At 39.3% G+C, this 15,880-nt stretch overlaps 1 protein-coding gene across 3 annotated transcripts in view; it reads right to left on the bottom strand.

The window, feature by feature from the left end:
- The window catches only part of LOC130577545 (golgin subfamily B member 1-like), a 34,458-nt gene that overhangs the window by 1,457 nt on the left and 17,121 nt on the right, over positions 1 to 15,880 (bottom strand). For all 3 annotated transcript variants that reach the window (XM_057372990.1, XM_057372992.1, XM_057372991.1), the window contains exons 21-27: positions 4,816 to 15,645; positions 4,379 to 4,530; positions 4,141 to 4,300; positions 2,708 to 2,860; positions 2,012 to 2,179; positions 1,026 to 1,120; positions 530 to 664 (exon numbers count right to left, since the gene is read on the bottom strand). In XM_057372990.1, the coding sequence (XP_057228973.1) occupies positions 530 to 664; positions 1,026 to 1,120; positions 2,012 to 2,179; positions 2,708 to 2,860; positions 4,141 to 4,300; positions 4,379 to 4,530; positions 4,816 to 15,645 (11,693 nt within the window). The remainder of the gene's footprint in view (positions 1 to 529; positions 665 to 1,025; positions 1,121 to 2,011; positions 2,180 to 2,707; positions 2,861 to 4,140; positions 4,301 to 4,378; positions 4,531 to 4,815; positions 15,646 to 15,880) is intronic.

Genomic DNA, 15,880 nt, shown 5'->3' with positions numbered 1-15,880 from the left:
CTGAATCGACACAAACCCCATTATTTTGCACATTTACACTACTGGGGGAAGGTCCCCACAAAATGCTGCCAGGTCTTTTTCAGTGTCTATTTACAATCCACTCTAAAAGTGTTTCATTCCTTCAGAATTAACCCCCACCTAGTGAGCAGTGATATTCAGGTGACAGTAGTGAGGGACACTTTATTTAGTAGATAATGGTATTTTCCATCTAACCAGTGACTGTGCTAGAGCTGTTACATGGAAGATTTTTTTCCTAACCTGGAAAAATAGAAATACCACTGACTGCTGAGTCCAACAGATGAAATTAGATAAACAAAAAAAAAAAAAAAGCCCCAAGTAACACCTTTTTGATCCACAGTTAAACCTTGCTTTTTAACACAGTCACATATGGATTTTCACCACTTCAGGCACTGTGGGCTCACAAACCGGTTTGGTTTTATTATTATTAGCAAAAAAAAATCTAAAATCCACATGAAAACCTCCACTAATTCACTGGAAGGACAAGGCAAATAAATAATCTGTGTTTTACCTGTTACTTGACTCTTCAGAGAGTCCAAGAGCCTCTTCTGCAGCTTCTCTCCTCCTCTTCTCCTCTGCCAATGTTTCTGTGAGCTGGGAGAGAGCCTGCTGCACTGACTCATATTGCTGCTCAGTCTCTGCAAGTCTGGAACAAAATAAAATCTGAAATCAATATTTTATGGACTGTAATTGAAGAATTACTACTTGTGGTTGTTTTAGTAAGAAATCTTCCCTTTTGTGATAGACTTAATTCTAATGAGATGCTTTAGCTTAAATATTGAGACAAAGTCACCACATTAAGTAAATTTACATATAAAACCAAACCACAAGTATTACCAGATGATAACAATTCAAGAATAGGGCTTATGATTCATTTAATCCACTGTAAATCCACTTCTTCCCCTTCTCCTCACAAATGCCTCAAAGGGATAGAAAAGCATTACTTTCACACTCACAACACAGCTGTCAGGAAAACAATATTGCTAATACATGCTCTGAGTCCTGACCTTTTCCTGAGCTCATTTAGCTCCATATTGTCTATCTCCACAATAATCCCAGATCTCTCCCGTGGCGCTCCAGGGGGAACTTCTCTGGTTTCATCCTACAAAATATTAAGAGGGAAAAAAAAAAAAAAAACAAGTGACCATTTTTCTACTTGCTAGGGGCCTTTATTTCAATTAAAGAAGTCATAAGCACCTCAAAACAGTGGAACAGGTAATTATTTTTGCCATTTAATATTTTCATTTCCACCTCTCAATAATGTCTGAGGGGAAAGAAATGCACCTACACATCCACACAGAAATGCACTACTAACCACAGCTCCAGAAGCAAGGCAGCTATTAATTTATTTTTAATTCACAGTTCTTGTCTGGATTTATTTCCATTTATGGAAGAGCAAGAGTTGTTTTCTATATGAATCCATATGCTATTTTAGGCATTCTATTAATGACTGTAACTGAATAACCAAAGCAGTACAGGAAAGCTTTTTAAAAATGAAGAAGAATGACAGAATCATAAAGGATTGGGTTGGACAGGACTTAAAGATCATCWRCTTCCAACTCCCAAATAATAATCMTAGAGATGTGTATGAGGGGTTGGCAAYAGGTACTGAAATGCTGAACTGGTGATGTAGATCTCACTGCTGAAAATATTCATCAAACACCTTGTAAAATGATCCACAACTGATGTGAAATTATCACTAMATTTCCTGATCCACTGGTAAGTGGTCATGCATCCAGTCATCTCTGCCAGCTGTAGACCAATTAAAAAAATATGTTTCCAAACAAGAAAATATGTAAAGCAGCTTCCTTAAATGAAAAGTCAAATTAAAACAGCTTAACAACAATAAACAGAGTTATCTTCAGCACATCATGGGCCAGCAAAGTACTGGATCAGTTCAACAAAAAGTACTTATTTCATTTGTAGCAAGAAAACCAGAGAAGTGTAAACACAGAAGGGAAAAAACTAAAAACATTTCCATGTATCTGCTTGCCTGGACAGAGCCTTGGAAAGATGTCACTTGCATTGCCTGGTATTCCCTCTCCAGCCTTAAGTAACGATTTTGCAGATCAGTGTAATGAAGCTGGTTGTCCCTCAGAGTCTGGGAAAGAGTCTTCARCTGGGCAGACAGGACAGCATTCTCTTCTGATGACTGCACAACCTAGGAGAAATTCACATTGAAGTCATTAAAAATGAGGAATTAGCTCTCCCAGGAAATCCCTGCAGACCTGAGAGCTGCTGTTTCAAAATTGCATCAACTTTTTGGCACGGTCCCAGTTCAGCTGGGATTTAGATGTTTTATGAGCAGAGGAAATAATGAAAGCTGAGCAATGATTTCCCCTGTCATCAACACACCCAACCAGAAGCTAAAATCTTGCTCCAGCTAAGACAAACATCTGTTTCTGTCTGTGAAGAAAAATATTTGAATAGAAGCTCAGCAGTGGCTCATCAGTGGCTTCAGAAGGCAGAGTCAAATAAACCTCCCAGTCAAATAACAAAGTAACAGGGCAGCCTGACAGAAAGATAGAACTGACATTTAATTTGCCATTTCCCATCTGAGTCAACAGGGCTGTTTTAATATCTGAGTTTCAAAGTAAAATGAACTTTCAGTCATGCAAGAYACCACCATTTGAGCAATATTGCAGTGTGGTGCCAGGTTTTGAGGTTCAGAGCTGCTGCTCCAAGTCACCTTGGCATTGATCTGCTGGAAGTGCAGGTCCTTCTGGTGCATCTCCTGGAGGCAGCGCTGCAGCTCTGCCTGGAGCTGGTTCTTCTCAGCCAGGACACGTTTGATTTCCTCTGCTGCATCTGCACTTCCAGCAAGGGAGGCAGTTTCCAAAGCCTTAAAAAGATCAGGATATCCAGGAGTGCTCTAAATAATCCACAGCCCCAATGCCAAATATACACACGGTCTACAGAATTCCCTTTCCACAAGAGCATTTTCAATACCACATTTGAAAGACACTTTARGAAGGATTTTTGTAAGTATAGGGTTAATAGTGGCATTAAAAAAGTAATAAAAAATTACCAGAAAATGGCAACCCWATTTAATTTTTAATTTGCAAGTAATGTGAAGCACAAAAAAGGGGGTAAACAGCAAACGAATAATATAAAACACCTTTCAAAAATTATTCTCAAGCTARTTGTGTTCATGACTTGCAAAACAGCAAGTCTGTAAATATTAATTTAAAGCTGAAAGAATCCGTTTTGAAAAGAAGAAACACCTGAATTCACTTCCAATTTACAGCTTTGGCCTTCTTTATCTCTGGCAGCTTGACATTTTGATATTAATCTCCAATAAAAGAGGGATATGTGCCTTCTCTAATGCTTTATGGAATCTATTTACCTGTACAATCATGAAATAAAGTATTTTTATCACATAAAAATACTGCATTACCCACAGACATTACTGGCCAAGAGCTCTTATTCATGACTGTAATCACAAAAAATGAACAGCATACAAACTTCAGCAACTAAAACGCTGGTTTTAATGAAACTAAAATCAATACTGCTTCTTTTCCTTTGGTGCACAAAAGGTAAATAAGAATATTATTCGACAACTGCACTTTCCTTGAATCTTTAATGAGTCTACAAAAGCAATTGCCAGCCTGGGTGTCAGCTGCTGCCTTCCTAAATCCAGGATTTTGCTCCTGGCAGAAGGCAGCTCCAGCTGTTTCAGGGGAAGGACAAGAACACTTCCATTCCCCTTTCTCCCCCAGTTAGCTTCCAGTCTAATCTGCAGTAATTAGACACTGATTTAGGTTCTGAAGGAATTTTAYTAGGTGTTTAGAACTTCTCTGCGTCAACTATATAAATTGTGAAATATGCTCTCCATGTAAACCAGCAAGCTCTTTTTTRATCCTCTTAAAAAACATGTCCCTGAAAATGGGCTACAGCCATAACAAATCTGAAAGAAATAAACCCATTTACCCATTTGTTATTTTTTTTAACTTTTTCCTTTTATATTTTCCTAACTACCTGAAGATTTAACTAACTTAAGACAGTAACTTACAGGATTACTCTGGGGTGCTGTATAMTTCTCTTTTGAGAAGCAAGCTGCAAATTTCACACAATAAACTGCTACATTCCACTTAACATTCCTGCTGCATTCCATTTCCCTACCTTGACTGGATAATTGCTGCCAGCAGGGAGTGATTTCTTGCCAATCATGTCTTGCTGCAGCCTCTGGAGCTCTGCAATCTGTCGGTCTTTCTCAGCCACTGTGATCTGACACTGATTTCTCAGCGCCTGGGACTCCGAGAGGAGGAGGTTTTTCTCCATTCTGAACATAAATATCAGATGTTAAATAATTATGTACTACCTACAAATCAGTGAGAAGGACAAAGCTGTACTTGTGTACCTTAATCCAGCCAGCTCRTTCTGGTACGATGTGATCTCTCTCTCGGTTTCTGCCTGGAAGGCCTTTGTCTGATGTAAAGCTTTCTCCAAATCATCAACCTTGGTCTTCAGTTTGGATATTTCAACAGCTGCAAGGCTGGCTCCTTCSTTAGCCTAGATTTAATGCACATCATTAGTGAACTGCAATGCAAACTGGATAGGTGAAGTTTRATTAGTGCTAAAATTCTAATTACAGAATAATGTTTTTCCCCATTTGCTTCATTTAACAGGGGTAATTACCTCAACTCCTGAAATTGTAAACACRTCTTCTCTGGGCACACAGTGCTATCCCAGCACTCACACAATCTACAAAGTTAAACTTCAGAATCCATAATGTCTCTAAGAATTCTCTGCACAAAGAATAATAATTACAGAGCAATGTGGCTAATTAAAACTTACCAAAGTTTTCCCACTGTTCTGAGGCACATCCAAACTACTTTTTAAAGAATTTCTCCCATTGATGCTGCTGCAATCAATGGGAAATGAAGCTGTGCCCTGCTTGGCTTCAGAAGTTACCTTCTGMTGGCTGAGCTCCTGCAGCAATTTGTCTCGGTCATCCTGGAGGCTGGCCATAGCCTTGGCAAACGCTTCAATCTGCTGGAYATAGGTGCCACACTCGGCTGAGAGCCTGCTCACCTCCAGCTCCCGACTGACTAAAGTGCTACAGACACTTCCAACACCAGCAGCCACCTGAGAGAGGGTGACCTCATCTGCAGCACCAAGCACAGGCCCTTGCACAAGAGARTTTTCTTTGAGGATACTCATGAGATGGGATTTAAACCCCTCTAGTTCAGCTGCAAGTTCATCTCCTTTTTTCCTTTCAGTCTGGAGCTCGGCGGTGTATTTGCTCTGAAGAGCTCTGAAGTCCTCTATGATCCGATCTCTGTCATTCTGCAGAGCAGTCATTGCTTTCCCAAAGGCCTCGTTTTGGGATCTCAACTCATTGTTTTGAGACTGAACTTCAAGCAGCATCTTCTCTGCAGAAGCATGGGGTTTATCTCCATCTTCAAGTGTCAGGAGAGTCCCACTGTATTCCTCATCTGCATTTCTGCCTCTGGATTTCTGGAGTTCTTGAGCCTTTTTCTGAAGTTTTCCTCCATGCTGCCCATTTGATTCTTTTTTCTGAATGCTGTCACTACTTAGCAACTTCTCCCCAGATTCAGAAACAAGTTTCTCTTTGTTTAGTGATGCAATTAGAGCCTCTAAGTCACTTACTTTAGATGCCAAYTTTTTATTCTCCTGTTCCAAAGCCACAGCAGCCCCCTTCTGCAGTTCACTGGAAAGCTGCATTTCTTTTATTTGCTTTTGAAGATCGTATTTTTCATGTTCAAGGTTTTTAATGCAATCCAATTTCTGCTTAAGTAAGTCCTTCAGCTGATGGTCTTTCAGAGATAAAACCTGGTTAAGATCTTCCCTATATTTTATCAGCTGTGCASTCAGCATTGCATTTTCAGAATGCAGATCATCTATCCTATTGAGCAGGATCCTTAATTCCTGTTTCAAAGCATTAGTCTCACTCGCACTGCCAACTAGAAGACTGTCCCTCTGGTTTAARACATCCTGGTGAAGATGTTCCAGCTCCTTGTACCTGGTAAAAAGTTCATCCCGGTCATTCTGGAGAGATGACATGGATTTTTTAAAGGCATCTATTTCACTGGCAATAGCAGCCTTATCCTGATCTGCTTTTTCTGCTTTCACCTGGAGATTTTTCAGCTCATTTTCCAGCCTCTGACGGGACTCCTCAGCTTGTTGTCTCTCCATCTGCAAAGACCTTAACTGCAGTTCATACTCATTGATCTGGTTTCTATGTTGCGTCTGTACCTGAACCAGATAATCTGAAATTTCATCCCCTTTTGAAGAAATGAGTAAGGAAATTTCTTTGTCTTTATTATTTAGCATGGTCTTCATTTGCTCAGAAATGGTTATCTGCTTTTGCAATTCAGCATTCATTTTTTCTTTCTCGGCTAGAAGCTCTTGCAATTCKTGCTCCTGCCTTGTAAAATTACATTCCAGAGCTTTTATCTCTCTTCCTGCACTTTTACTRTTTTCTATGAGATGATTAAGGGAATTATTTTCTTTAAGGAGTGCTTGCAAAGTTTCTTCTTTGGACTGAAGAACACTCTCCAACTCTTGCTGTCTGTTAAAAAAAAAGCTATTTTCTTCCTTTATCCTGCAGAGCTCTTCATAGCGCTGCATATCAACAGATTTTTGCCTCAAATACAGTTCATCCTTTGTTTCCTCTACCACAGAATATTTGATATTCAGTTCTTGAATCTGAGTCATTTTCTCTTTCAATTCATCTTGCAAGGCTGCTATTCTCTTATTACTGTCTTCCAGCTGTTTCTCCTTATTTTGAATGGCCTCTTTGAACTGCATTTCCCAGGATTTCATCTCGGTGATGACCCTGTCCCTGTCATCCTGAAGGGAGGACATGCACTTTGTGAAAGCAGCCAATCGTGCCAGAGCCGCGTTCAGATCTGCCTGGAGCTGTTTGTTCTGGGAGTCCTTAGTGCTGACCTCCTCCTGCAAACCCTGAACCTCCCTCATTACCCGATCTTTTTCTCTCTCAAGGGCACCATGTCTTTCCTCCAGGTTCGAAAGYTCACTTTTGTGAAGCAGTTTCAACTGCTGAAGATGAAATTCCAATTCCCTCTCGTATCCTCTCTTTTGAAGCTGAAGTTCGTCCCCTTTCTTCTGCAGTTCTTTTCTCCAGCTTAGACTCTCGTCTTTAAGCCTGTCCACTTCCCTCTTGGACTGATCCAACAGGTTCAGCTGTGCAGAAAGCTGTCCCTTGAGATGAAGTATTTCATCATTTGATTTCGCCAGCTTTTCTGATGCATTACTTAAGTCCTTTTCGAATTTTTCATTTTTTGATTGTGATAATTTCACAGATCTTTCCAAATCCAGGATCAGCTCCTGGAACTTTATAGAATCCTTTTGCAATTGGCTGATCTCCTGCTGTTTTTCCTTTAAGAGTTCTTGCAATTCTTTTGTTTTGTTTTTAGTCCCATTATTATCCCTCTGAGCACTTTTCACCTTCTCCTCAAACATCTTTACAAGGTGGAGCTGTTGCTCTTCCTTTTCTCTAACCACATTACATTTTTCTGCCTTTAACTCTTCCAGCTGCTGTAACAGCATGTTATTCTGTACCTGTGCTGACTTCATCCTATCAGTAAGATGATCAACTTTTTTAACATGATTAAGCAATTCTGTCTCAAGAAATTCTCTCTCATTCTTAATTTTGTAAGAACTTTCTTGCACATTTTCTAATTCTTCCTGTAACAGACATTTATCATCTTCTAAAATCTTAACTTTTTCATTCAGACTAACGATTTCTTGTGTTAGACTTTTACATTCCATGTCCAGCTTTGTTAGACAATGAGTTTTGTGGAGCAAAGATTTCTCAGTTTCTTGCGCTTTTTCTGAAACTAACTTTCTTTCTTGTTCTAGGGCAAGCACAGCTTGTTCTTTTTCAGAYAGTTTATCCTTTAACACATTCATGTCCTTTACCAGTGATTCATTCTCACATAACGCATCGCTGATTTTAGATTGTGTATCATTTTGGTACACTTCCATTTGAACCTGCAGTTCTCCCAATGCTGCTTTAGTCACAGTGATGTCATTATGAAGGGCATCATTCTCATTCTGAATTTTCTCTAAAGCCTGCTTTAGGTTTTCAGAGGTTTGTTTCAGCTGCTCGTTCTCCTCCATCAGCTGATGGTTCTGCTCAGTGAGCTCACRCAGGCGATCTTGGTGCTCCTGCATTTTTGCCTCCTGCTCATGGATCTGCCTTTCTGCTTTGCTCTGTAACTCCTCAACTTCCCTTTTCTGGGATTCACCGAGTTGCTTCAGCTGCTTCTTAATAACCTCATTTTCATCAAGGAGATTTTGTAAATGCTTCTCCAGAGCCTCCTTTTCAGACTGTCCTTCCCTGAGTCTTTGAACAGCCTCTTGCTTCTCTTTCCTACTGAGATCAATGACTTGCCTCATATCTGCCACTTTACTACTGATATTCTCATAGGCCTGAAGAAGCGATTCATACTCCTGCTTTAATTCACTATGTTTAGCCTTCCATCCTGTCAATTCAACTGTCTGAGAATCTTTTAAGGTATTTAATTGGAAAGAAAAGGCCTCTTTTTCCTGAACTATGGACTCCATGGTGGATTTCAGGCTTTCACACGCTGCTGTGAGGTTTTCATTTTCCGTCAGCAGCCTTGCATTTTCCGAAGCAAGGCTCTCATCTCTGGACAAYGCAGCAACAGCACTTGAACTCTGCTTTTCTCTGCCGAGCTCTAGCAAGTTCTCCAGCATTCCTGTCTTGTTYACCAGTTCTTCTCTCTCCAACATCAGCTGATCAATCTGCTCCTTTAGACATTTATTTTCTCTCAGGGCTTCTTTGCGCGATATTAAAGCTGCCTGCAATTTCCTTTGGAGGCGCTCTTTGGATTTATCTTCTGTTACAGCTCTTTGCTCTTGGGCTTTGGAATCCTTTAAATTTGCAGGTTTTGCCAGTGGCTCTTCCATTATCTGGATTTGTTTCTGGATTTCACATTCTGCTGCTTCTCTCAGTTTAGTTTTCCCAGAGTAATCAGTCTCTGATACTTGCGAAGCGGCGCCTTTTCCTTCCAAATTCCCCTGAAAGGAATTCCTTTCTGAACTAATCTCTCCCAATTCCTTTTCAGTCCCACTTTCTTCCTTAAGCTCTTTGATGGACACCACAGGTTTACTCATCTCAGCCTTCTCACGTAGCACACACAGCTCTGCCACAAGATTTTTGTTTTCTTCACTGAAATGTTCTACCTCCTTTTTCATGTTAATTAGTTCCAAATTGGACTTTTCTAAAGAGCTGAGAAGTTCCTCTTTTTCACTCTTCACATCTTCAAATGCTGTTTTGTATTGACGGGCTTCTTCCTGGCCCTCCTTCACAGCTTTGTTTAGTAATTCCTTCTCCAGGCCAAGTTTATCTTTCAAATCCGTAAGTGAACATCTCAATGCTTCTATTTCCTCATTCTTTCCTGCAACCTCCTTCTTAGCTTCAATTATTGACCTCTGCAGTTCCTCCTGGCTCATCCTGTAATCCTCTTCACTTTTTTTTAAAAGTGCTTTTTTCTCATTATTCACCTGTTCAAGCACTGCCTTGAGCTCTACAGTTTCAGTCTCACGGGCTTTCAGCTTTTCCCGTAGGTGTTTTATGTCCTCCAACAAGCTGCCCTGACATTGTTCCTGTAGTCTCAAAGACTTTAAACTGATTGTTTCTTCCTTATCATCGCCAAATTCAAACAATATTTTTCTCAACTCTTTCCTTAATATCTCMGTTTCCTCCTGGAGTTTTGCATAATCACTTCTTACTTCTTTTAACTTGGTRTCTTCACTTGGCACTGAAGTGATCATGTTTTCTGACTCTTTCAAGGATACAACCTGAACCTCGTTTCTTGGCTTGTCTGATTCCCAAGTTCTTTGGTCAGCTTGTTGTACTCCCAGCAGTGCCTTTGGTGGAACCAGCTCCTTCTCTTCTAACGGGTTAAAGCCCAGCTCTTTACATTTTGTTTGGAACACTTCCCAGAGGGCTTTATGTTCTTGTCTGAGCTGYTCAAGGTGGGCTTTTTGTTCATCAAAATCTGCTGCCAGTTTCACATGCTCTTTCCTTTCTTGCTGGAATTTTTTCRTATCTTCTTTCATGACCAAAAGCTCCCTCTGTAAAGCTTCTTTTTCTTTTTGTAATTGATTCATGGCATTGACATCACTGTTGGGATTCAGACACCCATTCCTGTCTCCAGCACTTGAACCAGGCTCTTCTAAGCTGGATTTTTTTAACAATTCTTCCTTAAGTTCAGACTTCACCTCTTCAAGAGTCAGGAGCAACTGAGAACGTTCCTCTTGATACGCCCTCGTTTTTTCATCAAGCACAGATTGCAGATGAGCAAACATACAGTCCTTTTCGTGTAAAGACTTTAGGTTCTGCTCACAAATATTTTGTTTTTCAGCTATGACATCATTTAGTTCCGCAATGTTTTGCTGAAGCTCCTCTAAATACGATGCTTTTGAAGATAAAGTTTTGGTTAAATCACATATCTTAGCATCTTTTTCTACAAGTTGTTGTTTCAAAGTTCCAAGATGAGACTCAAAATCACTATTTTGTCTTTCAATTAGTTTCAGTTTGTCTGTTAACTCATTAACTTGCTTCAACAGCTCCTCTGCTTTTTTTTGCTCTTTTTCTATTTCTTCCTGTCCACTCTTTTCTAATTTTCCAACTTTTTGCATTAGATCTCTTCTTACTATCAATGCCGCTTGAAGTTTCTTTTTCAGATTCTCTTTTTCCTTGCCCATTTTCTCAAGATTAGATTTCATCTCCTCTTTCTCGTTCATGAAATCTTTAAACTCAGCTTCTCTGCTGCTCAACATCACCTGGTTATGCTCCAGTTCTTTCTTACATACCTCAAGTTCCTGCAATACTCGGTTTAGCTCTGCCACTGAACTATTATGAACAGMTTCAAGGTCTTGCAGTTTGGCATTTAATGTATTTCTCTCTTCAGAAAAATTCAGCATTTCATTAGACAAYGATTCTGTGACCTGGGTAACAGAACAGTCTTTTTCTTTCAGCTGCTGACTTAGACCAGAAATTAAATCCTTCTGCTGATTAACCTGGGAATTTAAATTTTGGATAAGCTGATCTTTTTCCCCCATTTCTTCAAGGAGACTTGCTACTTTTTTACCTTCAGCCTGCAGCTTTTCTTCACTGGTTCTTACCATTTCTTCTGATTTATTTATCTTGTCTTGAAGAAATTCAACCTGCTTATTTATGTCTGCCAAAGACTCCTCCCTTTCTTCCAACAGAGACTGTTGTTTGCCCAAAGCTTCCTTGAGAGAGACCATTTCTTTTGACAGACATTCTATTTCAGATGTGTATTTGCCCTTCATCTTTTCCATGTCATTCTGCATCTCCTCCTTCTGCTTCTCAAGTGATTCCATACCTCTGAGTTCATCTTTCATGGYGTCTATTTCTTTCTGTTTTTCTAAAAGCATAAGTTGCAAATGTTCTCCTTCTGTCTCTTTACTCAGAATAGCAGTTACCAGAGTGGAGAATTTTTCCAACTGAGTTTTACTATCAGTTGGCTGCAGTTCATAATYGGAAGTCTGTGCCTTCTTTTCTTTACATAAAAGCCTACTACTAAGTAATGGAGATAAACTCTGAGTTAATTTCTCTTTTATAAGATCCAGCTCTTGCTGCAAAGACTGGATTTCACTATCTTTTGATTTCATTTCACTTTCTAAACTGCTCAATTGCTCAGTCAGATCATTATTTTGTGAATTTGCCCTATCAAGTTCTGTCACCCATTTGTTTTCTGACTCAAGCAGACTTTGTTCTAGAGTTTCACATTTAAGTTCTAATTTAGAAAGTTCTTCACCCTTCACACTAACCTGCATCTGYAACTTCTCTTTTTCAGTCTTCATCTGCAGTTTGACAGCATCTATCTGCATCCTTGAATAATTCTCACTGGTTTCTAGTTTTTCATGGATTTCCTGGAGCTCTTCCAATTTCTTTTCCAAATCATTCTGAGATGCAGTAAGCCGTGTGTTTTCAGCCATCAGTTTACCAACATCATCTTGCAACAGGTTCTTTTCTTTCTCTAAAGACTCCACCTGATGCCGCAGACTATTTATTAAAAGTGCATTGTCGTGGCAGTCTTGAGATGATTTGGAATTTAGGTTGTTCAGTTCCAACTTCAAACATTCCAATTTCTCTGCCTGTTCAGTACATGTCACATGCAGAGACTCCACAGCCAAGTCTTTTTGCTGTAGTTCTTGTTCCCGGGTATTTATTTGGTCTAGAGCTTTTTGGTGCTCATTTTTAAGAGAGTTGAGTTCAACAGTCAAAGAATCAATTTTTTTCTGATGATTATCAAGCTTCTCATTCTTTTCCTGAAATTCCTCAGTCAGGTTTTTCATGGCTGTTCTACTTTCCTCCAATTTTGACCTGAGAATGTCAATCTCAGTAGAAAGAGCAYTGACATTGCTCTGTGCCATCTGTACACTAGCATCTTTCTCCTTTAAGGAATTAAGTAGCCCAGCAATAACTTCTTCTTTTTGCCCAAGAGCYACATTCAACTCAGTTCTCAGCTCACATTGTGCTTCAATTTTCTCCTGAAGAGATAAAAAGGCATTTTCTTTCTCATGGACTAGCTCTTTAGAGTTTTGTAGTTCCTGAGTTAATTCATGGACCTGACTTTGGAGCTGAGAAATTAAATGAGTCTTCTCTTCATCCTTCCTTGCTTTCTCCTTCAGAGTTTCGAGGAGACTTTCATTTTCTGTAAGAGATGATTCCTTCTCTGATAAGGACTGGTCCATCTCAATTATTAYGTTCTTCTGATGCTCTATTTCCTTTCGGAAATTCTCTTTCATTTCCTCCAGTTCCACCATCTGTTTCTTTAAGACACCACACTCAGTCTCTTTCTCTTGAAGCTGCATCTTTAAATTCTCACTGAATACTGAAATGTTGTTGATGGCTAATTCTTTTTCTGAAACAAGTACTTTTAACTGTTCTGCTTCAGAGGCTAAAAGCTGTAACTGTTTCTCCTGCACAACACAAGAATCCTGTACCTCAGAAAGCTGTGCTTTCAAACTAATGTATTCATCTACCTTTTGTTTTAAAGATGCATCTTTCTGTACAATTGAATCATTCAACTGGGACGATTGTTCYGTCACAGTTTTAAGCTGACGATGAAGGTCAGAAATAACCTCCATATTCTCAGACAGTTGAACCCTAAGTACATCAGACTCTTCAGATTTATCTTTTAATAACTTTAATTCTTGRGCTTGCCTCTTAAATTCATTTTCTTTTTCCTGCATTGCATGTCTGAGCTCACTGGTTTCAATACTTAGGGCTTGTACTTGATTTCGCAGATCTGAAATGATTTCCACATATTGTCCTTCTCCTGCCACTTTATCTTTCATTTCCTGAATCAAAGCCTCCTTTTCGGAAAGGAGTTTTTCTTTTTCATCAAAGGCAATTTTAAAGTTTTCTTTCTCTATCAACAGGCTGTCAATTTGGTCCTTCAAATCTAAAATATTATGACTTTGTTGGGACAAGTGTGAAGTTAAAGCAGCGACTTCCTCTGACTTTTTCATTACTGTAACATTAGCTGTCTCCATGTCTGCTTTCAATTTTTCATTTTCTAGAGCTGCTGTTTGTGCTTGGTGCCTTGCTGAAGTAATTTCAGACTGAAGACATTTACATTCCTCTGACTTCTCACTCAATAAGCTTGAAAAGTCCTCCTTTTCATGCCTAAGCACCTCCACTTCTTTGCTTAATAGCTGTAGCTGATTATTTAACACTGTACTTTCTTCCATTTTTTCAAAAATTTGCCTCTGAAACTTCTCAAGTTCTGAATCCTGACTTTTCACAGCCCAGTCTCTTTCCTCTACCAACTGAGATAACTTAGTTTTTTCATCTTTCAGATTTTTTATTTCATCCTGCAACTCTACAACACAAAGCTTACTCTCTTCAATTGCCTTACGTAATGAATCATTTTGAAGGTTTTTCTCTTCTAGAGATCTGTTTGCAGTTTCAAAATCCAAAGTTATGCCTTGAATTTGCTCCTGCAGGAGTAAATTCTTTTCCTTACTATGCGTGAGCTCTTGGATTAGACCACTGCATTCAGATAATTTATTATTTAACATTTCTTCTTTCTTTATTTCTTCATCTCTAATCTCCTTCAGCTGAATGAGCAGTGATTGCACTTGTTCACGCAACTGTTGGGTCTCTTCCTTGCTTTCAGACAACTGCTCAGCCAGCATATTACATTCCTTTGTTTTCTCCCCCAGCTGTTCTGCAACTGAACTTTCCTTTTGCTTGGCAACTACTGAAAGCTGTTCAATCTCTTTTGCCAGAGTGTTTTTATCACAATTTAGTCCTGAAAGAGTTTTCTCATACTCAGCAGTGCTAACAGATAATTTATTCTCCAATTCTGCCACAGCCTGGGTTTTCTTTAACAACTCACACTCTTTTACATCCAGGAGTTTGGACAAATTCTCATTTTCTCTAATTAGCTGTTCCTTCTCTTTCTCCATTGTATCTATACCTTTTTTCATATATTCATTYGCTCTTATTTGCTCCACCAATTTTTCTTGTTTCCCTTCAAGATCTGCCTGCAACTGGTTATTAGCTGAAGTTTTCTCCTGTGTCTCTATCTCCAGTTTTTTAATTTGTTTATGTATTTCATTTAATTGGTCATTAAGTTCTTTGCAATATGTCTCTTTGGCTTTCAGATCCCCAGTTAATTTAAGTTTAGTCTCTTCATTTTGCTTCTCCAAAGCCCCAAGTTTCTGCTCTAATGAAATAATKAGCTCTTGTTTCTCTTGCAATTCTTTTTTAGCTGTTTCCTCATGGTCAGTATGTTCTGTAAGCTTCCTGGATAACTCAGCCAACTCTTCACCTTTTTTATCATTTTCCAAAACCAATTTGTTATATGAATCTTTAATTGACTTTAACTCATTTTCCAGTGTCTGTTCTTTGCTCTCCTTCTCTTTAAGCAAAGTGTCCCATTTTTCCTTCAGAGCACTGTTTTCCTCAAGCTGCGATTTCAAACATTCCATTTCTTTTCTTTGTTTATCCTCTGTTTCTTGCAGCTTTTCCGATGATTTAGTAATTTGCTCTTTCAGCAGAGTAATTTGTGACTCGCACTCCATGAGCTTGTTATGGTACGCGACACTGTTGGCCTTGATTTCGGAGCGGAGATCCTTAATTGTCACACTGTTCTCAGTGTTTTGCCTTATTAATTCCTCATTTTCTTTGGCTTTAGCTTCATTCTCAACTCTAACTCTCTCCAGCTCCAGTCTCATGGTGTTACTCTGCTCAGAAAGGGCAGAGATCTTCACGCTGGCATCTTTCACATCTGCTGTCTGTACTTCCTTCAGCAAATGCATTTCCCTCTCAGCCTTTGATAAAGCCTCTTCCAAACCTCGCATCTCCTCCTCTTTGCATTGCACTTGATGCTTCAGGATCATAACCTGCTCAGAATATTCTGTCATGTTCAGAGACAGGACAGACATCTCCCTGTCTTTTTCTGCCAGTGCTTCTTTCAGATTATCAATTTCTCTTTCACGTTTCTGCAGATCTTGAATGAGTTGAGACCTTTCCTCCAAATGGCTTGAATTCAACTTGTCAAGCTCTTCATTTGTCTGGTCCAGGTCCAGCTGCATGGACTCCACCACACTGTCTTGTTTCAGAGTCTAAATAGCAAGAAAATAATGTTACTAGAACACTCCAAACACCGGCTAGAMGAGATGTCAAATCCCACAGGTAGAACAAGCGTTTCAGGTAATCAGCCTGTACCMAACCATAGAGTCACAAGAAAAACACATTCTTCTTTAGATTGTTTTAGCAAACAGAAAGCTCAGTGTATGAAATTTAAAGCTGTCACTTTTGCTGACATTTAAATGGGCCATGAAAAATGAACATAAAATT

Source organism: Malurus melanocephalus, unplaced genomic scaffold (assembly GCF_030028575.1).
Source record: "Malurus melanocephalus ecotype Western Australia unplaced genomic scaffold, MMel_1.1 scaffold_182, whole genome shotgun sequence".
Taxonomy (NCBI): domain Eukaryota; kingdom Metazoa; phylum Chordata; class Aves; order Passeriformes; family Maluridae; genus Malurus; species Malurus melanocephalus.
The sequence above is the reverse complement of the archived record's forward strand: the minus strand, read 5'-3'. Positions and strand labels throughout refer to the sequence as shown.